The following is a 26,734-nucleotide window of genomic DNA, read 5'->3' on the forward strand; positions in this document are numbered from 1 at the left end:
ATTTTTTTTTTCTTAAAATTCACATGTAACACTTTCTGGACTATAGGCTCACAATTCATAGTACTTGCATATATTTTCAATACTGAGAAATTTTATTTAAAATTCATCATAAATACCAAGAAAGTAAATAATATGGTGTATTTAAAGCCCTCACCCATCAGTGGACTAGGGGAGGGGCATACAGAGAGAATAAGGAGAGAGGGTGGGATTGGGAGGAGATGAGGGAGGGGGACACAGCTGGGATACAAATTGGATGAATTGTAATAAATGATAATAATAAGAGAATAAAAACTTGTTCTCAAGCCATTGAAAGGTCTTTCCCCCTTTATTTTAGTTAATGTTTAAACACACAAAGAAACTTTAAACACCATCACTCTTACCTTTCACTGAACAAATTATTCCAAGGATGACGATTACCACAGTTTTTGTGGGCACTTCAGGATGTACAAGCCCAAAAGGTGGAGATTTGCCTCACAGCGGCAGGACAGCTGCTCCCAACTCACCCCAGGCAGCAATGAAGCAAGGCACAACTTCCAAAACTGGGGCTGTTTTTAAGATGTCTTAGGACATCCCACACCTACGTTCTGGGAGCCATCGAATCTCTTAGGAAAGGTCTGGGATTTGTTCTCGTGCAGCAGCCAGCATTCTTCATGTCGCTGCTGTGTGTACTTATTTGTCTTGTGTTATTTTAGTCTCCTGTTCCCTCCTAGAAATGGAGCCCTGCTCTTTTCTCTCCTTTCTCAATTTCTTGACTGTTTCTTTAGCATATGTGAGCATCTGTTTGCAAGCCCATAGCAGATGGATACAATTCATTATTGGGAAAATCTGAGGAAAAGGAGATCAAGGTACTTTTTACACAGGCTGGGCATGCAACAAAGGTGGAGCTGGAGAAGCAGACACTGGTCAGGAGTATAAAGAAGCCATTTAAAGTTCCACTGGAATAGAGGTCCTGTATAATCCCAGGATGAGACTGGCCTTTAGCAGTTCAGGAGAGACAAACAACTTCCTCCCCTCCACCAGTTGTAAGCAAAATTGCTCAGAATTAATGAGCAGCCTGTTTTTTAAAATTTAATTTAATTTATTTTTTATTATTAGTTACATTTTATTAACTGTATCCCAGCTGTATCCCGCTCCCTTATTCTCTCCCAATCCCACCCTCCCTCCCTCCCTCATTTCCTCCCTGCCCCTTTCCAAGTCCACTGATTGGGGAGGACCTCCTCCCCTTTCATCTGACCCTGTTTTATCAGGTATCTTCAGGACTGGCCGCAAAGTCCTTCTCTGTGGCCTAGCAGAGCTGCTCCTCCCTTGGGGGGTGGGGAGGTCAAATAGCCTGCCATTGAGTTCCTGTCAGAAATAGTCCCTGTTCCCCTTACTATGGGAAACCAATTGGTTACTGAGCTACCACGGGCTACATCCGAGCAAAGGTTCTAGGTTATAACCATACATGGTTGGTGGAGTGTCAGTTTCAGAAAAGACCCCTGTGAAAAGACCCCAGATATATTTTGTCCTTGTGGAGCTCCTATCCTTTCCATGTCATACTAACTCCCCTTCTGCTGAAGGTTTGGTTATGAGTCTTAGTATCTGTTTTGAAACACTGCTAGGTAGAGTCTTTCAGATGCCTTCTGCGGTAGACTCCTGTCATACGTTCAATGCACATCTCATTTGTCTTTCTAAGTGAGGATTGATCATCTTACCCCGTGTCTGCTTTCTTGTTTATCTTCTTTAGGTGTGTAGATTTCATTATGTTTATCCTATCTTGTAGGTCTATATAAGTGAGTATATACCATGTGTGTCTTTCTCTTTCTGGGATACCTTACTCAGAATGATCTTTTCTAGATCCCACCATTTGCCTGCAGATTTCATGATTCCCTCGTTTTTGATGAGCAGCCTGCTTGTTATGGAGATATTCACTTAACACAATACAGGGATCTCTCTAAGGTTTTGGCTGTATGGTCATCTCAGTGACCGCCTAATTAAATAAGGAAAGGGGTTGGGAAAAACCAAGGGAAGCAGAAAGAAGCCCAGGTTTCGATAGATCGTGCAAGGGCTAAGGTGTGGCTCTTCTTGTAAAAGAAGCTCCATGTTGCCGTGGGTAGAGCTTGTCAGAACAGCGTGCAAATCATGATGACTGACACCTGTAGTGTTTGAACCCTCATTTGCAGCTGAGGGACCTGAGGGAAGTACAGAGATTTAGCGACCCATATCATATATATATGATCAGCATTCTAAAGCACACCTTTCAACTCCAAATGAGCCTTTTGGATTCTAAAGCTGCTGTTATTTCTTGCACATTATGCTGGCTCTTCAAAAATATTGAGTCAGCCTACAGTGCAGGACAATCCTGCTGTGATTTGGATTTTAATGTATTTTATTTTATTTTTCAGGAAACATTGCTGTATAGTTTCTTCTGCCATTAGGAGCTATATCCTAAGAGATCCTGAAGACAGTACTTTTGCGCCATTGATATAAAAAGTGAACATTTTTTAAAGTGACATGAAAACCCATGTTAATACCCAGGCTATATCAAAAATATCCCTACCCATGCATTGAGGTGGGAAGTCTGGGTAGACCCAAGCCAGAGAGTTATGGACTCCAACCCTACACAAATGAGCCACTGAGTCATGGACAATGCAGTGGTTCATGGTGAAGAACACTGATAGAAATGCATGGTGTGAGAAAGTGTTCAAAGCACATGTCCTGTAGGCACCGTGGCCTGGGCCTGGGCGTTGCAGTGCTGGAGGGTTTTAGAATAAAGACAAGGGATGCACCAAGGTGAGAAAATGCAGATAGTCACACCTTTAGGGGGCATTTTTATGTCTGAGCTCACACTGCTGTTTATTAAGTCTTGTAACCTTTCTAATCACGAAAACACCAAGAAGAGCTGAGCATGAGTCTTTCAAAATTTGAAGAAAGTGCACCCACTCTTTATTGGAGCAAAAACGTGAGCACATTTAATTGAAATACAAAATAGTTTGAGATGTTCTCAATAAATTGAAAGTGTTTTTTTTTTTAAATAATTGGAAAATGTTCATTTTGTACTTTTAATAGGAACGAAGCCTACAATTCCACGGTTTTTGCCACTGTTCCTGGAATCTAGAACCAATTCCATCCTCGCTCTTTCACTTCACTTCAAGTGTCTCCTCTTCCTTTGTGCCGGTTGGCAGAAAGCAATTCCTCTTTTTCCTTAAGTTGCCCTACTTTCTTCATAGTATTTGTTACTACTTAACTCTGCAGCATCTATTATCTGTGTGTGAGTCTTCAATACGAACATGGGCATTTTATTGTGTACAAGAGCCCAAATACCAGATATTAACTGATAGTCACCTAAGACTTACTACAATCCATCTCAAGTCCACATGTCTTAGGAAGGTGATGTGCCCTGTGTTGCTATGTTCCAAATAGAAATATTGTAATATATTGTATACTGTTCTACTATATTTAGTTTACAAGTTAAGAGATCAGATACTGTGAGCTTTAAAAAATTTTTTTTGTGCAATTATAGCGATAACTACATTTCACACTAAGCTTTTAAACCTCACAATCCAGTCATGAGACAGCTCTAAAAATTAAAGTGCAGGAGTACAGGGCCTAAGGAATGAATCACACACTTACAAGGTAAAGTGAAGTAAGCAGCACATTAGCCTCAGCCACACAGCTCTCTGGCTGGGAAATGGACGAAATCATATCTTCTCTGCCCAATAGTTGCTGCCCATAATCTCAGTGCACTCCAGGAGACATTCTCTAGATGAACATTCCCCACCCCGCATAGGGCTCCATCCAGGGACTCTTCAGGAGGGTGGGAGAGCCTGCCTAGTCCTCAGAGTATACAACTAAGTGCGGCACGCTGAGGCCCTGGTACACAAAAGAAAGAAAAAACCTGTTACTGTGGAAACAGATCTGTCAGACATAAGGAACTTCTCAACACAGACTCAACAACAGCACAAACCACAGGAAAGGCAAGAGCTCAGTGTTCAGCTGATTCCCCGCGTGTGTAGACAAGGCAGTATTTGACTTGAGAAATCAGAAAGAAGCTGCTGGTATGCTTCACCAAATTCAAACAAACTCTGTTTTGTTTTGTTTTGCTTTTTAAACTACACAGTTAGCAAGATTTTTCCTTTTTCTAAATAAAAAGAAAATATTCTGATACTGTAGTTGTATAGAAAACACATTTGTGATCAATGCAGTGTTATGATGTTATAGTTTAAATTTTTAAATTAAATTTTTATTTTTTAATATTAATTACAATTTATTAACTTTGTATCCCAGATGTATCCCTCTCCCTCATTCCCTCCCAATCCCACCCTCCCTCTTTCATTTCCTCCCTGTCACTTTCCAAGTCCACTGCTAATGGAGGTCCTCCTCCCCTTCCATCTGACCCTAGCTTATTAGGTATCTTCAGGACTGGCTGCATTGTCCTCCTCTGTTGCCTAGCAAGGCTGTTCCTCACTCAGGGGCATGGGCTAGATCAAAGAGCCAGCCATTGAGTTCATGTAGGAGACAGTCTCTGTTCCCCTAACTAGGGAGCCCACTTGGATACTGAGTTGCCATGGGCTACATCTGGGCTGGGGTTCCATGCATTGTCCTTCAACTGTATATCAAGTGAGAATTAAATATGCAGGATAGATATAGAGCTGCAGATATTTAGCAAGAACGCCCACCATCCAGTCAATAAATTGGCTGATAAGAATTAAAGAAATGCAAAGGTAAGTATGTTGAAAAATAATACCCTAGGTCATCAGGTGAATGAAAATGAAAACTACTTTGAAATTTCATCTAACTTAATATGAATGATTATCATGAAGAAACACATCAACACAAGCTCTGGGAAACATGTGGAAGAAAAGCAACCTATATCTGCTTCTCATGTAGTTATAAACTGTACAATCACTGTGGAAATCATTGTGTAGTTTCTCCAAAAAAAAAAAAAAAAAGAAGTACAATACATTCATACTGCTTTTGGGAATATAACTGAAGGATTCTAAGTCAACAAACCACAGAGGTGCTTGCGTCTCTGTGTTTATTTTAGCACAAGTCACAATAAGAAGTTACAGAATTAGCCTAGATATCCTTCAGCAATGGAAATGGAAATGTGATATGTGTACACAATGGGACTTTATGGAGCCACAATGAAAAACAAAATTGTGATGTTTGGAGGGAAATGAATGCAACTAAAAATCACCAGGTTAAACAAAATAAACTGGACTCATAAATATTGCTTTTTATTCTCTCACATGAGTATGTGTGTGTGTGATTATTGCTTATGTATGTAAAGACTCCATGGTGAAACCCACCACTTTTTATATTAATCTAAAAAAGTGACAAAGAAAACATACTTTGATGGATTAAAAATCTGTTTTTAATGGTTTGGGCACTCACAGCACAGAATGGTTTCCATAATTCTAGGTTTGGGTGGGGCTCTTGGGACAATTCACTATACAAAAAGTTCATAGCAGCAGAATCTTCAACATGGTGTCTGATGACTGGGGACAGCACCGGCTCTTTTATGTTTTGCTTTTGAAAAACTGTTGCTAGAATTTAATTTAAATATATCGATTAGAATTCTTACACACTAGTTTTTTCCTGTTTTTTTTTTTTTTTTTAAGTCTAAAAGGCCTTTTCTGAGATGAGGAGGCAGAAAAGTCCTTTAGGTATGCAAAGCAAAAATCACTGTAAAATTTAGCAGATAATAAAATAAAAAAAAGCATCCACCATGATCACATATTTGAGAAGAAAAACTGTACTTTCAATCTGTTCTCTTCTGTTGAAATGTCTTTTTTTTTAAGTTGGTAGATGTTCAAGTTTATAATTTTCATTTTATTATTACAGATTCAGAATATGCTTGAAGTTTGCAAAAGGTTACATAGTTACTCCCATAATCTTAATCAAGGAATTGTTAACACTTCGGATTTTCCTCAATAAAGGTCAAAATTTGGAAGGGACTTAAATTGAAACTATGAGTCTGGAAAGACACTGACTGATTGATCCAGTCAAGTTGCCTCTTAAATCGATTTTTGCATGGCAGAACATCAAAGGACAGGTACTCTGAGTCCTCACTACTCTTCAACACAGACATGCAAGCCAGTGCACAAACATGCTTTCATATTGCCCAGGACTGCTTTTCTTTTACATACCAAACACAATAATTTGCTTTTAAAATATTTTTTTTATTATTTTTTTAAAAAGGAACATTAAATTGCAAAATAGATTTATAAATGCTTATGTGAGAAAGGGGAAAAAAACATCTTAAAAGCAAGCTAGAATTTCTTCTGCAAGGCTTAAGTACCTCTCTTAGTTTTATGATGTAATGGCAATCTTAAAATTTTTATGAATAAGTAACACATTGAGTCACAACGCTAACCTGACATCCTGTCTGGATAGCGTCTTTCAGGTTAAGGCTTGGTAATTACCATTTAATATTCCATGCTTAGGTACCCAAGCAAAACAACTTCGTACTGAATGACATATACAAGCTTGGCAAATCTTTGTAAATTTGCTTCTTGTTTGGGGAACCATTTGAAAAGACACTATGAGCCATTATGTGGAAAATTTTATAAATCCAACCCGAGATTGCCTGGAATCGAATTAGAGATGCCTTCCAGTTGTTTCTGCTACCTGGAGCCTCTTTTGAGTCCCTCCTTCCAAACATACTGTGTGTATATGTGGGGGTGTGAGGGAGAGTGAGAGACTGAAGTAGAATAAATAGAAACGACCAATTATCAGCTATCGGTTTGCTGATGTATTTAGTTATTCACTTAAAGCGCTGCTTGCACTGCCTGTTTGCCAACCATGACTTCATTTTCTGCCTCAAAAAGACCCAGAGAAATAGCTGAAACAATGGGTCATTGCCCTTAACAACCTGTTGATTACCAAGTAGGCTTCCGTAAAATCTTGCTCGCTTGCCTCTTTCCACCTTATGGTTTTAGAGTATAAAATGAGAATACAAACTGGACCCATCACTGAAGCCTTTCAGGAGCTGTCCTGGCTTTGGTCCACCAGTGACATATGCTCTGTTCCAATCTCATTGGTGTCAGAATGCTTGTCCAGAAAGAGTCCTCCAACAGGACCACCTCCATCATGAATGCTTTTGTGCTTAAAGCATTACTTTATATATATATATATATATTTATATATATATATTCGAGTCTAATGGGCAAGAGACAAACTTATGTGTATTCTAATAATACAAAGTTTCATCAGTGTTATGACTAATGTTATATGTGGTTTCATGTTTATCTATGTCTAGGAAGATTAATGTATTTACTTGTAAAATGTTCCCTGAAACAGACACAAGATGATAGAAAAATAAAGTTCTCAGACTCTATGCCCTTCGTGCAGACCAGGCCCTATATTGTTGATCAGCTGCTTTTCTCTGTGGATATGAACATGCATATTTTAGTTTTAGGTGTTATTTTTATATACAGTTGAATACATAGCAGAGTTAAGATACACAGGATTGGAGAAGACGACACTGGCTTGCCTTTTTAAGGTTATGTAAAATTTCAAACGGGCTTCATTTTTGTGGCTCAAATTCACTTCTCCTGTCGATTTAATCATGAACTTTCCACTTGTTTGTCTTTCCATATTGAAAACACATTCCTTTTGAATCCTTGACCTCCTTAATTACCACAGTATTCCCTCTTTCCTTTGCTTTAGGCTAAAACCCTCACCTAGGTTACAACCCTCTTTCCTTTCCTACTTAAGCGGCATTTTTAACTACCTTCACGAATCAAAGCACTCGTTTAAGGAGTGTGAGCGTGTGTGCGCGGCAGTGGTAGTGGTTCAGCCCCGTGGTTAAATGATCTTCTGTTCCGGCAGTTTAAAAACACAATAAAAATTTAATTATGATTGGAACCCTGAGCAGAACAGTTCTTCAGGCAAACGTTGTGAAATTAAGTGATCTACCACCAGTTGCTGTGGGGGTTGTGCTGAATGGCTCACGTGGAACATAACCGCATCATCCAATGGTAGACTGTGGGGAAATAATTTCTGTTCATGCTCAGTTCAGCGTTCTGTCATTAACAGCCCAACCTCTAAACACTCATGCCATTTCTTTTCAAAAACCTTCTGTTTAATGTTTCAGATGCACAGACTCTCAAGTCAGTGACTCAAATCCCCAGTACTTGAATCATCTAGCCAAACATGAGTCAGAGCAATAGAGCCCTTGCAGACATTTAGCTCTCTGAACTCAAGGGAAATATGTAAACTTGTAAATAACTTCCTGGTCTCAAGGGAGACAGCGTTCTTAGTTGTTATGGGATGCCAGAGCAAGAGAGAAACAGCACAGGATGGTTTTTCTGTTTTATCTTTCCTGAACTTAAGCATCTATTAGGGCAACCGCAGTCCTATTTTTTTTTTTCCTTAAAAAGATCACAGTGGCCGTGTGTGGCCACTTAGACCACTTAGACAAAGGTTTTACAGCAGCTGCTGTATCTTGCTTTATGTTAATTCACTGTGGATTTTTAGGCCATTTGGCAACCACAGCCAGCACAAGATTAACTATTCCCTCAGAATGTGTTTATTTGGCAGCGTATTATCAAAGGAATTTTTTTTTTCCTGAAAGATGAGATAAACGCATGAAGCCAAATGGCACAGCTTAAAGTTATTCCGCACGTCATATTACGGTTCATGTCTATTTGGGTTAATGTCACGACACGCCGACCAACAGGCAGAACTTTCTCTGAAAGTTTTAGCTTCTCTTGTTTTCATTCCAAGGCCATTAAGCAGCACTCCTCCTACCCCTGATTCCTTCTGGATTGGTTCTCCATTCTTAACATTGTCGGTTTTATTTTATTTTATTTTCTCAGTGTTTTAGTTTTCATGCAACAGCTCTCTTTCTGTTGCCTGAAGTGCATTTACAGCGCTGATAAGGAACTAGGAAATGGTGATGAGGCAATGGTGAAGTATTAAGAGTGAGGTGCTGGTATAATGTGTCATAGATAGGCACGTTACCATAGAAACATCAAGGAGGACAGGTGTCATGTGATGGTTGACTGCTTGTTCATGAGTGCTCTTCTCTACATGATTGATACGGGATTTGATAACAATGTGAAGAACTGCGCAGTTTGACATCTGAGAAACTACACTGAAGTAGCTGTTTCGTTCTTAGTTTCCACATAGTCCTTGTGTCCTGGACCGGAGGCTAAATGTTTTATGCCTACATCCCCAATAGCATTATGATGTCATTAGATTATCACCCCCACCCCTACTTTTCCACTCTATAATTACCCGAGTATGTAAACAGATGCCAAGCTCTGATTTTTACAGAGACTGCCACCCTCTCCTCTCCCCTTTGCAGCATTGTTTCCCAAATGAAAACCTGTGCTGTCTTAAGAAAATAAAAATGAAAAGAGATTGCCTTATCATATGGAAACATTAAATAAGAATTCCTGGCATGCAAATAGATAGGGTCCTTAAGTGCATAGATAGGGTCCTTAAGAGCAGAGCAAAGCATCAACATTCAAAGAATTGACAGTAGGGCTGTTTTTATACATGCACATGGCACTGAATTTCTGCCAGAGAGGAGTGAGGAGTGTGCATGAGTGACGAGTGATGGGTAGTCACAGAGAAGCAACAAACTTCTTCCTTTGGAAGGTTTGCCTTTTTTTCTCCAAAGAAGCTTTTGCCACCTGTACCTAGAAGGGAAACTTGGACTTTTCTTCTTCAGTTCCTTTTCCTGCATGTGGGTCCATGAGTTTGTGTAGTTGAGAAGGCTTTGCCTTGCTGCTAATCGGAAGAAACACACATGATTCATGTGTTTGTGGATGTGACTATTTTGAAACCATTCTTAAGTGCATCTTCTCATTAATGAAATAAATTCAAAATGGTTTAATGCTATATATAATAAAATATAAAAAAAAGATTGTCATTGAACTACCTTATCTTTAATCACTATAGGCATTTGTAGCATAGACACCAAAATGGAAGTCATACTTTATTAAAAAAAAAAAAAAAAAACAAAGAAACTTCTTAATCAAGTACATGTGTAAGAGTCTGGTATTCTGCTTATGATGTTAACGGGTCATCATTTTTATATTTTCTAACTTTGATGCCTATTTTCGAGCATAATTACAGCTCAACATGTTATTCATTTCATTTGTAGCATTAACTTGGTAATGTCTCCTTCTCAATATGTTAAGAAAAAAGCCAGAGTAGTTCAAACAATGACTCAGGACCCTTGAAGCCTGGGTGGAAGGAAGGGCTGTGAGTGTGCCTTGGATGGCAGTGGTTGTTGCTGGGGACCTGCGAGACACCCTGCCTTCAATTCTGATGTATTGTGATTTCCTGTCAAAGACGGCATTTGAATGAGAAGTTCCCCCAGAGAGAAAGAGTTTGTGAATCACAGTGCAGGGTTCCAGTCCAACAAGGCAACCAGTCACTATACCCATGGCAGACATGTACAAACCTGTTGACTCCTCCAGTAGGAACAATGGGAGAAGGACGGTACTGTGCAGCCCCATGTAGGCAGTAGGGAGGCCAACAGGAGAGGTTTACAATGTTTAAACAAAATAAGAGTAAGTAAGACATAGGGTGTGTCTCGATTAGAAACAAACAAACAAGAACCCCCCAATGCTCTCAGAAATAAATCCCTAAAAAATATAAAAATTCATATGTGGGGCCAGGCTACACACTCCTTTGCGACACACACGTGTGCCTCTCTCTCTTTCTCTCTCTCTCTTTCTGTGTGTGTGTGTATACATTTGACATTTAATGTGATTAGTAGCCTGAAATCACAGTGTTTTCTGTTTCACTGTATTTTACTTTCTCACCTCTGTAACCAAATGCCCACAGGAGAACTTGAAGGAAATGTGACTTCTGGCCTTTCCTGGAAGGCATGGCAATGGAGTGGCTTGGTCCATGGTGGTGGCAGCTATGGTGGCACACGATGTTCACATCTTGATGGATCAGGAAGGAAGGAGAAGCTAGTGTGCCCCATAATGGACCATTGTTGATGACTCCCCTCTACAAGCCAGGTCCAACAGCCTCCCATACAGTCTCACCTTTCAGAGAGAACATTCAAACAAATGAAGCCTCCTCTACGGAGCTGAGAAGTAAGAGCCCTCATCAGTGTCTTGGACTTATGGTAAGGCATAAACCATATCCTCTTACTACTGGGACTCAAAAAAGGTCTTATTTCTAATTACTTGTTTTTTGTTTTTTTTTTTTTCACATCTGAGGGAGGCATATCAGAAGAGACGAGACCTTAAAGTTCTGTTCTTCAAAACAAATCACTCAATTACTTCTAGCAAACCTCATTCCACTGATGTAGCTGACACAGTTTCCTTTGAAAAGTAAATAAATGATGCCGGTGAACTGTCTGGCAGGTTATAAGATGGTTGTGATAGTCCAGGAAACGAGGACATATGTTTACATCATGAAACTGTAGAAAATGAGCTCAAAGTCATGGCTTCCCTGACTCAAACAAGGTTTAGAAATAAATACTCATTTTCTTCCAGTTGGCATTGTGGTTCATAAAAGTTCAAAAAATGGCAGCATTCCAACTGTTTACAAGTCAGAATACCATTAGTTTTATGACTTAGTTCTCAGTAAGTCTATTGCCCTTTTCTCTTACGCAAGTAGCTTTGTCTAAAGAGGGACTCTTTTTCTCTTCCATTTTATGGGAGAGATAGAGAGAGAGAGAGAGAGAGAGAGAGAGAGAGAGAGAGACCCCATCTTTGCTAAAAGCTGGATCTGTAAAATTCAGAAGAAGCTTTCATATCCGCTTGTATAGGGGAGATATAAATTTCCCAACTTGCTCCTTGAGATGTTAAGTCAATGGCAGTGGGAAAGCGAGACAGACTTCTGGAGAACATTAGACTGGAGCTCTATTGTGTGTCACTCAGTGTGTGTGCATGTGTCTGTGTGTGTTCCCCTGAGCAACCATGCCCCATCACCATGGAGGGAGCTTATGGCAAATGTGGATCCTCACACTGTACTCACCTACTGCAGTAGAACTTCTAGGGTAGAAACCAAGGCCATTAGGTAGAAAAAGTCCTCCAAGTGATTCTCAGTTTGCTGTTGCATATTATATTTTTTAACCTTTAGGAGGTTCTTAGAATCAAACTGGACATGGTAGAACATGCCTGTAATTCTAGCTCTTTTGGAAGGAGTCAGGAAGAACTAGGGTTCAAAGTCATTCTTAGCTACAAAGACATTTTGAGACCAACCTAGCCTATGTAGCATGCGGTCCCAAAGCCAAATAAAAAACAGAAAGAGGTTGTTAGGATCAACGATGTATTTGAATAATTTATTTAAAAATTTCAAAGTCAAAATATAGGAAGTTGATAATTGCTACTTTAACATAGTAACAAAAGTTGGATTCTAAGTACATTTTAATTGTCTTAATAGCTCTCCATATATTGAAAATTTAAGTCATTAGACCCATAATAAAATATCAACATCTTTCATCTTTCACTATGGGAAGATAAATTGATGTTGTTATTTTAAATTTATATATGAACCAAATTAAAGAAAGAACTAGTTTCAGTTAACCAAATTTGAATGAGGAAGCCAGTTTGAAAATGAATTTTCAAATAGTTAGGACACAAGACAGAAGAGAAAAGCCACAAGCCCATCAGTGTGGTTATGATTTCAGGTAAAGACTCTACATTGCTCATTCTGGGAAGGTGGAAACTCTTTTATTATTATTATTATTGTTATTATTATTTACTCACTTTATATTGTGATCACAGCCCCCTCCCTCCTCTCCTCACTGGTCCCACCCTTCCACCCTCTGACCTCTTTTCCCCCTTTCCCTTTTCCTCCCACCAACCCACTGAATTCTTAAGATTTTGGAAATATTTGTTTCTATTTTTCCTAAATAAAACAACTTAAGAATTGGGTTAAAACTAAAGCCTGGGCATGCTGAGTATGTCCTATGTTCCAGGCAGAGCTCCATAAACTTTTATAAACACAGTCTAATTTTAAAAGAAAAATACACTAGAATGTGGCAACCTGCTAACATTTTGTTCCTTTTATTTGATGAAGGGACCAACAGGCTGGAATTAACCTAAGATTCGATGGCAGGTGTGGAACTTGTATTTAGAACCAAGTGTTCAATCTAATACCCACTGCTAGTCAGGTAAATTATTACATTTATATCTCATGACTACATTCTCTCAAAATGGTAGCTGAGAATTATATTTAAACAGTTACTCAAAGCTGTTACTGAGCTGGGGAGAGGGTTCAGTGTGATTGCTGTGTAGGTCTGTGAACCTGAGTTCAGATCCTCAGAATGCTTGTAAAACCAGATGATGTAATGTGTGTGTCACCACATGGCCTTGATGTCACGAATCTCCGGTCTCATTAACTAGATAACTCGGGTTAGGTGCATCCCATGCCCAAACTTCATATTTTTGCATGAGACTGTACGGATGCTATAATTAAGTATATAGTTACATATTTTGGGGATTAGGAGGAAAGAGGTAGGTGTTTGCAGCATATTACAAAAACTGAAATGCAGTAGCTACTGTAGCAATGAAAAGGATGCACTTAGCCTCATTCTGCCTGATATAGGATGAGAAAATGATAAGAAAACCATGGGAAAGGAGACGAAAGTGAGGGAAGGTCTGCAGCCGTACGAACAAGTTTCCCCAGAGAAAAATGAAGAATATTCCTGCAGGGAAGAAAACTGGGGAAGGGCACATCACCCTGTGAGCAAGTGCTAGCACCTTGGAAGCGATGATCCTGAGTAGATCATCGGGGCAGCGTACAGTCAGAGCCTGTGGGTCATCAGATGGAGTCAGCGACTGAGTGACACCTTCAGAGAATGGGAGCTGCTCAAGTGCTAGCTCGCAGGACTTGGGCTGTGTTGTGGGAATTCCACTCATGTTCTTCGTGGAGATGGATTCTGATGCTGCAAGCACTGCAGTCCTTTAGGAAGTTACTGAGATGATGGCCAGGAAGCCTGGATTTTGGTGCACCTAATGAATGTGTAAACTCGTGCAACAAGATGGTGTCCAAAGCTGAATAGGATATCTATATATCACTTATATATCCATAGGTATTAACTTATTTATATGTCCACAGATCCATGTATCTATATATCTCTACATCTGAGTATATAAATCTACATCTATATTTATCTGATTAAGGGTGCATATTTATATATTATATTTAGTTAAAAATGTTCGAAAATAAATGACTGAATAAAGTTGAAGACATCACTGTCTTTTCTATTACCCGTTTTCAGTTCTTCTCACTTAGCTCTGTATCTGTAATACCATTGTTCAAATATTTCCCTCATCACGGACCAAGCAGCCTTCCAGCAGGTTCTGCTCATCTTGACAACCGATAACTGATTTAAGCTGCAAGTGCAGAAGCTTAGAACATCCTACTCCTGTCACCTTTGTGGATACCTCAGAACTAATGTTGTTACATGGAAACTCTGGGCAGATAAAATGCACAAAAATAAAAACATAAAGAATTTAATTTTAACATTTCTTATTGACACTGAAATTGGAAAAAGCAAGATAATCACATTGGTGGAAAGATTTTTACAAAACACGTTTTTAATTAAAATAGAAGTACATTACTTTCTCCCTTTACCTTCTTCCCTTTAGCCCCTCCCATCTTCCCACTCTTCAGCCCATTCCATGCCTCCACTCTCAGATTAATAGCATCTATTTCCTCGATTATCATCGTTACATACACACACATATGTGTGTGTTTGAACATGTATTTTGAGTCTGTTTTTTGTTGTTTATGTATGTATGATTGATTAGTACAAAAAGCATTTAAAAAGAACAAGTTGCTAACTAAGATTAGTGCATGATTAAAGTCATAGAAATATAGCTCTATGTGTAAAAGAAACCACTTCATCATATAACATGGTACCAAAAGTTCTCAAAGTATTTCATAACTTATTTCAGTTGGTCAATGGAGTCACTTTTGAGGCTGGATGAGGCTGGAAAGGCAATGAAACAATTCCTATTCTACAAACGACATATTCATAATTACAGTTTTCATTTTATTGAATCAAATGACAATTCGGAGTTTGTTACTATAAATCTTGGGCCATCATTCTATCAAAAGCAGTCTATAGAATCAATGTAATCCCCATATAAATTTCAACAGTATTCTCCACAGATCTTGAAACAATTTTCAGTTTCATATGGAATGCCCCTCCCCAACATGTACAACCAGGATAGCAAAACCCAAACCTGAACAATAAAGGAACTTGAGGTATCGCTATCCTCCTCCTCAAGTTATACTACAAAGCTATAGTGATAGAACCAGTATGGTACTGGCACAAAACAGACAGACTGATCAATGGAATTGAATTGATTTATGTCGCAGACATAAATCCACACACCTGTGAATGGCTGATTTTTATAGAGGCCAGAAATACACACTGGAAAAAAGATGAAGCCGGTCAAACTGGATGGCTTGAATGTGCAAGAACCCAAATAGATCAATACTTATCAACCTGCACAGATCTCAGTCCAAGCGGATCAAAGACCTCAACATAGGTCCACACTGAATCTGAGAGAAGAGAAAGTGAGGCATGGCCTTGAACTCATAGTCACAGGAAAAGTCTTTCTAGACAGAACATCATTAGCACAGGCACTAAGAACAACAGTTAATAAATAAATGGTCCCTCATGAAGTTGAAAAGCTTCTCTATGGCAAAGGATACTGGCAGGCAGACAAAGCATCAGGCCTCAGAACAGGAATAGAATTTTAGCAGTTACACATCCAACAGAGTGATAATATTCAAAATATATAAAGAACTAAAAAAAACCCTGAATATCAAGAAAACAAATAACCCAATTAAAATGGGGTATAGATCTAAACAGAGAATTCTTAAAAGAGGAAACACACATGGTTGAGAAACACATGGTTGACTCAACATCCTTAGTCAACAGGAAAATACAAATCGAAAGTACTTTGAGATTTCATCTTACATCATTCAGAATGGCCCAGGTCAACGAAACAAGAGACAGCTCATTCTGGAGAGCATATGGAGTAAGGGGACCATTATCCCATTGTTAGTTGGAGTGTAAACTTGTACAGCCACTATGGAAATCAATATGGCAGTTTCTCAAGAAATGGAGAGTAGCTATACCTCAAGATTCAGCTACATTACTCTTGACAACAGACTTAAAACATTCTACATCCTACAACAGAGATACTTGCTTAACCATGTACTTTACTGCTCTGTTTTTAATTGCCAGAAATTAGAAACAGACTAGGTGAAGTTCAGTGGATGAATAAGCAAAGAAAATTTACTAAATTTATTCAGCTTTCATAGAAATGAAATTTACTGGTAAATGAATAGAACTTAGAAAAAATTATTCCAACTGAGGTAGCTCAGGTCCAAAAAGACAAATATGGTATATATTAACATCCACTTATGTGTTGATGTTAACTGCTAAGTCTAAAATAAGCAAGCCACAATCCATATAATCACAGACATTAGGAATAGAGTAACTCTGGGGGGAGATTTGTAAGGGACTGTAAGGAGAACAGAATATCTATTTGAGGTGTCATATTGAAACCTAAGAGTAGGATCTTCTCAAAATATATACATATTTGAAGGTGATCTAAGTGGAATTAGTAAATAATAGGGAGACAGAGCTCCAACTAGACATTTCTCATCACCAAATGAGGCCTCCATTCCTGGGAATGGATCACATCTAATCAAGCTGTTGGCCAAAAGAGTCCCATGGGAACTCTAAAACAACCAGGTTATTGCCTAGGCTGATTTTTGCTCTCTACAAATTGATAGAAAGCTGAAGATAGCATTGACACAGCTCACTGAACAGAGAGAAGTCCAGCTTATGCCTACATAGAGCTATAGACCAGTTGTTTATGGTACTATAAAATGCTCTGCATGCTACCAAAGGGGAAACATAAACACCAACCCAGCTGCAAACCCTTCTTTCTATAAATCAGTGACCCACCCTCAAGAGGTGTTAGTGCGATTGTGGCACAAGGCTTGTGGAACTAACCAAGCAAGTTTTGACTGGATCCGAGGTCCACTGAATGAGGTGAAACCCATCCCCAGTACTGCACAGGTGGCCATGAACCTGACACTAGATAGCACAGGGATCTAGGGGAAACCAGATACTACTGTTCTGCTAAAGGAACATAGCAATAAAATGACTCCTAACAATATTCTGCTATACCCATAGATCAAAGTCTTCTCAGCCATCAGCAGAGGAGCTTCCTCCTGCAATCGATATTAACTAATACAAAGACCCAGGGTTAGAAATGTGCAGAGTGAGAACACTTGGAACACTCAGTCTTAAATAGCATGTCTCCATCAATCCCAGGGAACCCTGGAAAAGAGGAGGCAAATAGACTGTAAGAGCTGGATGAAGTGGAGTAGACATAGTTCTTAAGGCCTTATAAACACAGCAGGACTGTGCACATATGAACTCACAGAGACTGTGGCATCATGCACAGGGCCTGCATGGGCTTGGGCCTGATGGGGTCCCACCACTGAGATGGGAAGTGGACATAAATCCTCATTGCTAATACAACAGCTATCTTCAATTCACAGCCATTCACAGATGGAAAATTAGTCTTCTCCAGTGGAGTCTCACTGTGCATGGAAACCACACTTAAGGGCTGGCTCCGTGCCTAGTGGTATGAGACCAACAAAAACAAACTCAGTGGCATTTTTGGAGGCTTTTTTGTCTCATAATGATTGGTCATTTTCTTCCTGCTTTTCTTTCAGGTCCTCTTTTATATATATTATGGTCTCCAGTTTTGTATTTCTATGGGACCTCTGTGTGTGTGTGTGTGAATGTGTATGTCTCTGCATCTACAATGTATTATTTGAGCTTTTTTTCTTTTTCTCTTTTCTTCTGTTTGTTTTGTCTTAATCTGGTTTGTTTGTTTTTAGTTTGTCTATTATTATTATTATTATTATTATTTATTTACGTTAGTTATTTCTCATTAGTGCCCTAATGAAAAAGAGAAAGAAAGGGTGTGGATTTGAGAGGTTAGGGAGTTGAGAAGATCCCAGAGGAGTTAGGGGAAGGGGAACAGTAATCAGAATATATTTTATTAAATAATCCATTTTCTTTACAAAATTTTTGGGTCTTTTTGCTTGATCATATTGCCTGCCACAGGGCAATAAATACTTGTTTATTCAACTATTCCTTTCATTCTTCACATGTTTTCCTAGTGCCTATGAGTACAGACCTCAGGGCTTGGTGCGGTGAAATTTATGGAGTTATAAATCAGACTCTTTCTTCTCAGGGGACCAGCAAGGGAGGTAAAAGGCTTCCTAAGAGCTGCGAAGGAGTGGAAAATCATGCCTAATAAGACAGTTACAGAAAGAATTGTGAAAGGTCACTGTTAAGATAAATTATTTCTGGCTAAGGAATCATGCGAAGTTGTATGAGGAATGTGACGGTCTTGCTGAATCTTAAGCAGTGGTTGACATTTGGGCAAACAGTGAAAAGGTGTGAATTCCTGAAATGAAGCAAAGAAAGAGGACCCTACTCGATGGACCCTAGAAACTCCAAGCCACCCATCCCTTCCTCTGAAGTGGTAAGTATGAAAATACAGAGGCTAAAGAAACTGCTTGAAGACTGGTCTAGAGTGTGCTTACAGTTTACGTGGGAGGCAGAAAGTGCTGAGGGAAGCCTCGAAGACTTTGATAGACACAAACAGTCTAAGCTTACATACATGTTCTCCAGTTTAGAAACCATGACCATGGCTTATATAACTCCCCTAAAATTTTAATATTCTATCCATAAAATGAGAACATTTGTTAAATATTTTATTAATATTTTCAAATATTGGGTATGAAGATTAAAAGCAGGATGCTTGAAAAGAAAATGGCACATGAAAGCCCTCAGAGAAAATTAATTTCTTTTCTCATTTTTGGTGCATTGGGGCGCCAAGGGAGGTGTTTGCCGAAGGGGCTCTTGTGATGAGTCTCATGTTTTAGTAAAGCAAATGTACTGGATGAACTGAAAGAGAGAGGGGGTAAAGGCTAGAAGCTGAGAGGTAGAAAGGTCTTCTTCTTTTGATTACACTAGAGCACGCGGAGAAATAGATGCCTCAAAGAAACACCACTGCTGGGAATGTTTAATATCTAGACTGTTAAAAGAACATTTCATCAAACTAATTATATCGTAGTAAGATACCCACAGGGTGAGATGAAATCAAAATTATCTGTAGAATTTTGCTTGATTTTTTTTTTTTTAAGTTCTTAGTCTCTGCAGCCGGGTGTATTTCTACCTTCTGGAAAGAGCTTTATGAAAATGAACAGTCTTACCCGGTCAGATAATTTATCCAAATTATATACGTGCCTGATTTTAAATTTCAAGTCTTTTGAGGATCATGTGAAATGAGGCACTTTGATCATCAAGTGACTAGAACTAACCATCACTTCTACTATCAGATAATCAAAAAGACAAGGAGGAGTAGGCAGCTATCTGATAGATGGCCTTGGCTTTGGGCTCTTCTTTATGGACTGTCCATGTGAGGTTTGAAAGCTACTCTCCACTTGTTATATTCATTTTCTATTGGTGAATAAGACTTGAAGGAGATTCTTATTTCTTATTGACAGATAATCATAAACATTTACATGTTCACAGCTGTCTAAGCATTAAATAGCCGTGAAAGCAAGGGGTGAATATGTTGAGCATTCTCTGGGTATAGAACACTACTTACATCTAGGGTTTTAATCAGGTAGATAAGAGTAGGAAGCATGCATGACCTTGATGTTGACAATACAAATTGATGGGAAGTGTGTGTGTGTGTGTGTACAAGTCCATAGGGTGAACTGACTAAATCTGTTTCTCTAAGGTTCCTTCTATCACTTTATGATGAGAATGACTACAGAATCCAGTTGCTTTTTCAGGGTTTCCAATACTAGTGCAGTTGTAAGTTGATAAATCTACTGAAGACACACCCTAGTTTTGGAGCCCTTGGCAAGTCCACAGAGAAGCTCTCTGGATCCCTATTTGCTTGGACAAATGGAAAGCCCCAGAGCTCTTGGCTATGCAAACAGCTGTGCAGTGTGACTGCCATGGTTTATGATGGACACTTGGAAGGCCCAACTTTATTTATCTGCAGAGGGAGGCTGTCATTAAAGCCAAACTCTTAGAGTTTCCTAACAAAGCTTCTGAGGGAAAAATCTCATCATGTTTTCTTCATCATAATTCAAGTCTTCCCAGACTATTCTAACCTCTGTGTATCCTTATGTTCTCTACTTCCATTTAACTTCTCCTAGCCTTACTCTCCAATCCTTTCCAAAGAGCCTTCTACTGACAGTTTGCTCTGAAGAAATCCCTCCTGACCATAGCATGGCCCTGGATATTTCCTCTTTTCACTATATTGCATTACTGTTTGTCCCAACTTTACTCTTCGCCCTGAGCTAGTACTTTATTCCTCTTCATTTCTCACTGAATCTGAGCCTGGAATAGGTAGGCATCTTCTTAGTTCCTCATTACACTTCCTACCAACTTTGCTCTTGTCTCCCTTCAAAAGCTCATTTTTTAAAAAAAGCAGTGGGTCTTTTAAAAAGACTCTCAGTCTTTTAACTAATTCCAGGCCCTAACCCTTATCCCTTAGACATAGACCATTCCTGCCTTAGCACTGAGACATCATCCTCTTCACCATGGTTCTTCTTATAAGTGTCAATGATTTAGGTATGCAAGGCAATGAGATGTCAAGCAGTCTATCTTAACTTCTTCACTTCCAAAGATCTTACCCTCTCTCTCACCTCCACCCTCACTTCTCTATTACTTATAAACACGGCACTACTTGGAATTTTTTTCCCATCATGAGCTTTCTCAGCTGTCGATTTGTATCCTTTCACTTAGCAGTCTCCTCAGTGCCCATCCAGAAACTAAATCCATGGGCGATGAGGATATAAACTCCCTGCACTTCTTTTTCTTTCCACAGTGTTCATTTTGGAAATCCCCAGATATGCTTAAATCCAACTCTCCAACCAAGGTGCTTCTTCATGAGGCACCCAAGTGTGGCAGGGTAAAGACAGCTGTCCTGGCCCTGTCAAAAATAAGCCCACAAATCTCAGGTGGGTTTCAGTGCTGCCAGCTTTCTGTCTGCATTTCCCTGATCAGCTCACTTTTCCACTCCTCCCGAAAACAGCTTGTACCCAACTCTTTCAAATACCTAGATCTTAATTCTCAGTGGCTGATCTCACTCTTCATGTTATTCGGAGAACAGAAAGATCCCAAAGTGAACTCCTTCATATTTACCAAATCAAACCTTTTATTCTATTAGTACCTTATAACTGTCTTGCTTCTTAGTATAGTGAGCGAAGTGGTAAATCTCAGCGGAGGTGATTTTGAGGAATAATCAGGAGGACTTACATTCTAAACATAAACATTTCTCATACAACTGTGTTTAACAGAAGTCACCATTGGAGAGAAGCATAATCCTCAGGGCAGACGTGTCCAGAAATGGAGCACATGTAGCAGTGAAGATGATTCTGCAATGCTATGGAGAAAGTGTGGTCTTAAAAGTCCCCCCCCCACCCCCCGTGTGCATATGTTCAGGGACTTGTGTGGCACAGCATGCATGTCTAGGTCATGACTTGCTTGTGGAGAACAGAGAGGACAATTCGTGGGAGCCACCTTGTGGGTTCTGGGGATTGAATTTAGGGTGTCAGGCCAAAATGACAGACACAGGAAAATGAATACTTTGGAACTCAAATGTAATACTACATTAAAAATTAATTCCAGTTGACCTAAATATAGGTCAACAGAGCTAGAATAGTTAGGAGGAAAAACCCATTGTGATGATATGGTTTAGGCAAGACTGTCTTCAATAAGCACAGGAAGGAAAAGAACATAAACTGAATTGTAAAAAAAATAAAACCTAGTCATTAAAAAAGCACATTACTATAAGTACGTGAGTGAGAAAGAAAGCTACAGAGTGATAGATTTGTGCAATACAAACAGCTGACACAGAAAGAGATTATATAAATAATTATCACACTCTATTAGGGGACAAATAGTCACCTAAACTAAAAGCAAAGCAATGATTTGCATAAATACTTACTAAAAGACATTTGACATTAGTAGTTATTATGAAAATGCAAATTTTAATCAAGACAACACACCAATGTACAATGACCAAGTTTAAATGAAAAGCAACAATGCCGAGTTTTCCACACATTTGCAGTGGTAGTTCAATCCCAGAAGCATTGCTTTGGGAACTGCTGGACAGTAGCTACAGAAGCTGAACTCACAAATGCCTGTACCTCAGCGATTCTACTTGATGAACACAAGAGAAATGCAGACTGAAGCATCAAAGCATGAAGAAGTATGTTTATGGCAGCATATTTCTAATGATATCAAACTGGAAACCACCACCATCCTTGACAATAGAATGGGCAAACAAAGTGCAGCATTTTCACACAAAGGAACACTATCCCGTAATGAAATTTAACAAATTGCATCAATAGGCAACAATATAGAAAACGTCATGAATAAAAGCTCAGACTCATTGTGAGATAAATTCAATTCAGATTGCCAATCTTTCCTTAAATCTCAAAACCGTGTAACTATTGTTTGCAAAGCCTATAATTCTTTCAGAAGCCTTCGTTATGTTCTTCTTACAGAATAAGTGCTGTTATTTCTTTGTGCCACCATTTGGAACACTTCCTTGAGGATAGGAAAGTTACCTTGAAATTGATTGAACACAGGCAGCCACTTTCTCAATTAGCCTGTATGTCATCAGACTAACTACGAACATCCATTGAGAACACTGCGTCATTACTTCTCTTGGACTCTTACCAAATCTATATGAGACAGGAACAAACAGTAGCAGCTATATTACAGAACTGCTGTGAGAATCAAATGAGATAATGTGTTTAACAGTGGCAGCTCTGTAGGTACTTTGCCTTTAATACAGATGCTTTTAATTCACCATAAACAGCGTTATCATCAGAAAAACTTAATGTGCTCATAAAATTACTAGTGATTTCTGGAAAGATCCCCATAGCTGCTGAAGCTGAATGCAATCTGCATGCAATGAGTGCTCCCTGAGAGCATGACTGATATCCAGTGTTGCCAGAGTGGTTTAATACAAATTGTAAAAGGAATGTTTTACAGATCTGTGTAGCATAAAAAGAAAGTTTCACATTTTGATTGCAGAAAAATATAGAGAGAAGTATTGTTGTGTTCTTGGTATCAGAAGGTAATCCAGCTCCAGTCATTAGGCCCTCCTCAAGTCACATAAAGATATTTGACTCTTCTCACATTTCACATAACCTATTTTCCTCTTGAAATAATCCATCCCACTGGGACTTTTATTGTTTCCCTTTTCTCTCTTCAGAGGATACAGAAGGCACAGACATGTTCTCACAGACAGGATAAATACCATATTGACTGGTCCTGAAGTATTCATATTAAGCCCAGAACTAGACATTCATGACCACTTTCTTTCTTACATCTGTATTCATTTATAAAAATGTCCCAGGGAAAACTTCAAATAAGACATCCCCCACTGCTTAACTCAAGTAGAAACCTGTATCAAATCACAGTAGCTATTTGAAATTTTGGTCTATAAAACAATTATGCAACTTATTGCACTGAACAAAAAATTTTAGTAGGAAGCAGCATCTTGTCATTGGATGTTTGTTTGCACTGACAATGCTGACTCAGCCTTTGATTAAAGAAAAAAAAAACCTTATCAAGCAAACCTCAAGGTAAAAGATGAAGGTGGAATATCAGTGTAACATGTTTCCAAATGTCCTCCTACAGTAAAAAGCCTTGAACATGCTTTATTATGGAAAGTAAGTTCACACATTCGGTTTCATATTTTTTGACTACTGTTGGCTCTCTGTGCAAATCGGAATTTTCTAAATCAACTGTGTCTTTATGAAATGTTCATTTCATGAGCCAAGGATAAGGATGGTTGGCAACAGAGATCAAGAATTTAATCCTAGGCCACCAGATGGGCTTATTAATATTACATAGTCTTGACTTTATGATGCAATGATTAACTTTGAAGACGTCTCAGAAGGCCACTAAGAGCTGTCCCTCCTCCCTTGCCTCCTCCTCCTCTTCTTCCTCTTTATTTTTTGTTTTAAAATTTTGAGACAGGCTTTCACTTTGTAGCTCTGGCTGCCCAGTATCTCACTATGTAGATCATATTGACATCAAACTTACAGAGATCGGCTTGTCTCTGCTCCCCGAATGCTGGGATTAAAGGTGTGTACCACCATGCCCTGTTTTCTACCCTTTCTTCCAAAGGCTGAAAAAATTATTTTCTGGTGCTGATGGTAAATTTTGACAGTTTGCTAAGCAGTGGAAATTATGCTGTAAGCAAAAGTCTTTGAAAGACAGAGATTCCTATAAAACACTGTAGTCTTAATTTTTCCAGACTGGTTACTGGCTACCCTTCCAGGGTCCAATTCCAAGAACAACTTCACTCGAAGCAAAGGTTCCCTGTCGTGAAACCAAAATCACGAGGCGCATCGATTGAAGCCCTCCACTGTTCAGGAGTAGCTTGACTCCTTGACTCCTTTTGCTTTACCATCCAAACCGAATTTGCACCGTGAATACAACTTACAATCATGTCTATTCTAACAAAGTAAAAACAAAATAACGTCTGAGCACCTTAAGGAGACGAGCTATTGAGCAAACTGCTGACGGTACTGAAAACATTTCTCGGTCCTCTGAGTTGTATTAGCGACACAGAACACTTTCTTTCCCACACCAGAGCAGTGGCTGCAAATCCCACTGAACTCCAGTGCAGTTTTGAGAACTGCCTTGGCAGTCAGAGAGGATGCCACGAGAGAAAGGCACCCAACAATGGTGCAGACACAGTCCTATTCCACTTATTTTTTTCCTTGTTGTTATGGCCTCTGTTCTCTCTCTCCTTTATGGCCTGGAGTTCTGATTATGTGTGCAGTTCTAGATTTTGTAACAAGCTGAGCGTTGTCAATGACACCTTTGCTCTGTGAATTCTCTTCTGATACCCGAAACAAAATGTGAATGTGCTTGACAGTCGACACAGATTTGGAAACAGCAACCATGGAGATCTCTGATTGGTGGATGAGTGTAAAAACCCTGAGACCATTCAAAAGCTCACAGCTGCTTGTCAGGAGAAGAGGAGGGCCTGGGTGTTGACACTAACAATAAGAGACTGTTCATTCATTCATTCATTCACTCATTCATTCATTCATTCAGTGGGTTGTTTCCCCCATACTTTCCCGGTTCCTCTCTTAAATTAGAAACCTGTTTTAAATAAAGGCTTACAATTTTTCCAAGTAATACATAGAAGTGATCACACTTACTTTCCGGTAATAAACTGGCTCCTGGATGGTGTGCAAATGGGCTGGACATAGTAGTTCTCCAGTTTGACTCCTTCTGCGGCGAGTTTGTCAAGAGTGGGCGTCTTGATCTCAGATCCGTGGTAACCAACATCTCTAAATCCCTGATCGTCAGCTAAGATGAAAATGAGATGGGGCTGGGAGGGGGCCCTTACACCTGGTTCAGGTCTCTCTTGAGCTTCCGCTTTCAGGGGCCCCTCCTCTTCTACGCCCTGGCCCCAGCACAGGTAGCCATAGGTGAGCAGGCTGAGAGCCCAGAAACCTGCCAGGGCACCCATCGCTACCATCTTTCCAGGCCAGACCCAGGTCTGTGGAGGTGGCGGAGGCAGAGGTTCCGCGCCGTCCCTGGGGGCCATTCACTCTGGTCCCAGCAGAGACTCCACAAGTGGAACCCTGCCCCCTTTGCTGCTGCTGGCACACTCATACATGCAGAGGGGTCGATCTGGCTGACGGCTGCCAGGGAATCCTGCTCCACTCGCGAGTGTCACCAAGTCCCACAGCTTCAGTCCTCCGGAGGGGATGGCTTAACCCGGGGAAGCTGGAAGCATTAGAAAAGAGCAGAGATCCTCTCCATCACGTTACACTTTTTTCCCCCTCCTAGCAGCTTCCACAAAAGTTGGTATCTTCACCCAGAAGTTCTCAAGAAAGAATAGCAGCAACAACAATCAAACAAGAGAAGGACTGATGGCCACGCAGGACAGAGCCGTTTGGTGCTCACACTATTCTCCACATCTTGGGGCAGCAGGTCCTTGCCCATGGGCAGGCAGGCACCAGCGGTGGGACTGACATCGGCCCCAGCTTCCCAGGCACTTGGGAAGCCTTGCCAAGTTGCCCGGAGCAACTCCCTGCTTCTGGAAGGATGACAGGCTGAGTCAAGGGGACCCGCTTCCCTCTGGCCGCTTTCCCCACGTCTCCAAGGCTATCTGCCCATCTTCCGCGGTGCGCTTGTCAATCTCCCTAACTCCTCTCCAGGCCCCGAAGTGAGACAGGATCCCGCTCTCCAGCCGGCCTCCCGACTCTTTCGCAATTCCTTCTCTGCCCCGCAGCGCCTGGGGACAACTCACAGGGTTCCGGCCGGCGACGGCCAAGCACTCACGTCTCACACGGGTGCTGCAGCTGCTCCCGCGTGCGCTTGGGTGGCTGACTTACTTCTTAGCCATCTGTGCCTTCTTCCTCTACTCGCCAGGCAGTCGCAGCCGGAGATCCATGCTTGCTGGCTGAGGGCGGGTCCAGGCCGGGGAGGCGCTGGCTCTCCGCCCTCCCTTCTGCGAGGAAAGGGACGGACCGGGGAAGGGCGGCTTCTCTGCAAGGCGGCTCCCAGGGGACCCCATGGCGATGCCAGGGGCAGGTGAAAGACCGGCTTTCCTTTCCGTGGGGCTGCCCACGGATGGTCCCCTGGCCCATCCTGAAACTTTGAAGGCTCCTGGAGCGAGTGAGAGGAAAGCAGGAGAATCAACAGATGGCA

At 40.3% G+C, this 26,734-nt stretch overlaps 1 protein-coding gene across 1 annotated transcript in view; it reads right to left on the bottom strand.

Annotated features, from left to right (window-relative positions):
* Arsj (arylsulfatase family member J) overlaps window positions 1-26,490 on the bottom strand; it is a 69,400-nt gene extending 42,910 nt beyond the window's left edge. The window contains exon 1 of the mRNA XM_021660823.2: window positions 25,234-26,490. Coding sequence (XP_021516498.1) covers window positions 25,234-25,625 — 392 coding nt within the window. The 5' untranslated portion in view covers window positions 25,626-26,490. The remainder of the gene's footprint in view (window positions 1-25,233) is intronic.
* Between the last annotated feature and the right edge of the window lie 244 nt (window positions 26,491-26,734).

Source organism: Meriones unguiculatus, chromosome 10, assembly GCF_030254825.1.
Source record: "Meriones unguiculatus strain TT.TT164.6M chromosome 10, Bangor_MerUng_6.1, whole genome shotgun sequence".
NCBI classification, from domain to species: Eukaryota; Metazoa; Chordata; class Mammalia; order Rodentia; family Muridae; genus Meriones; species Meriones unguiculatus.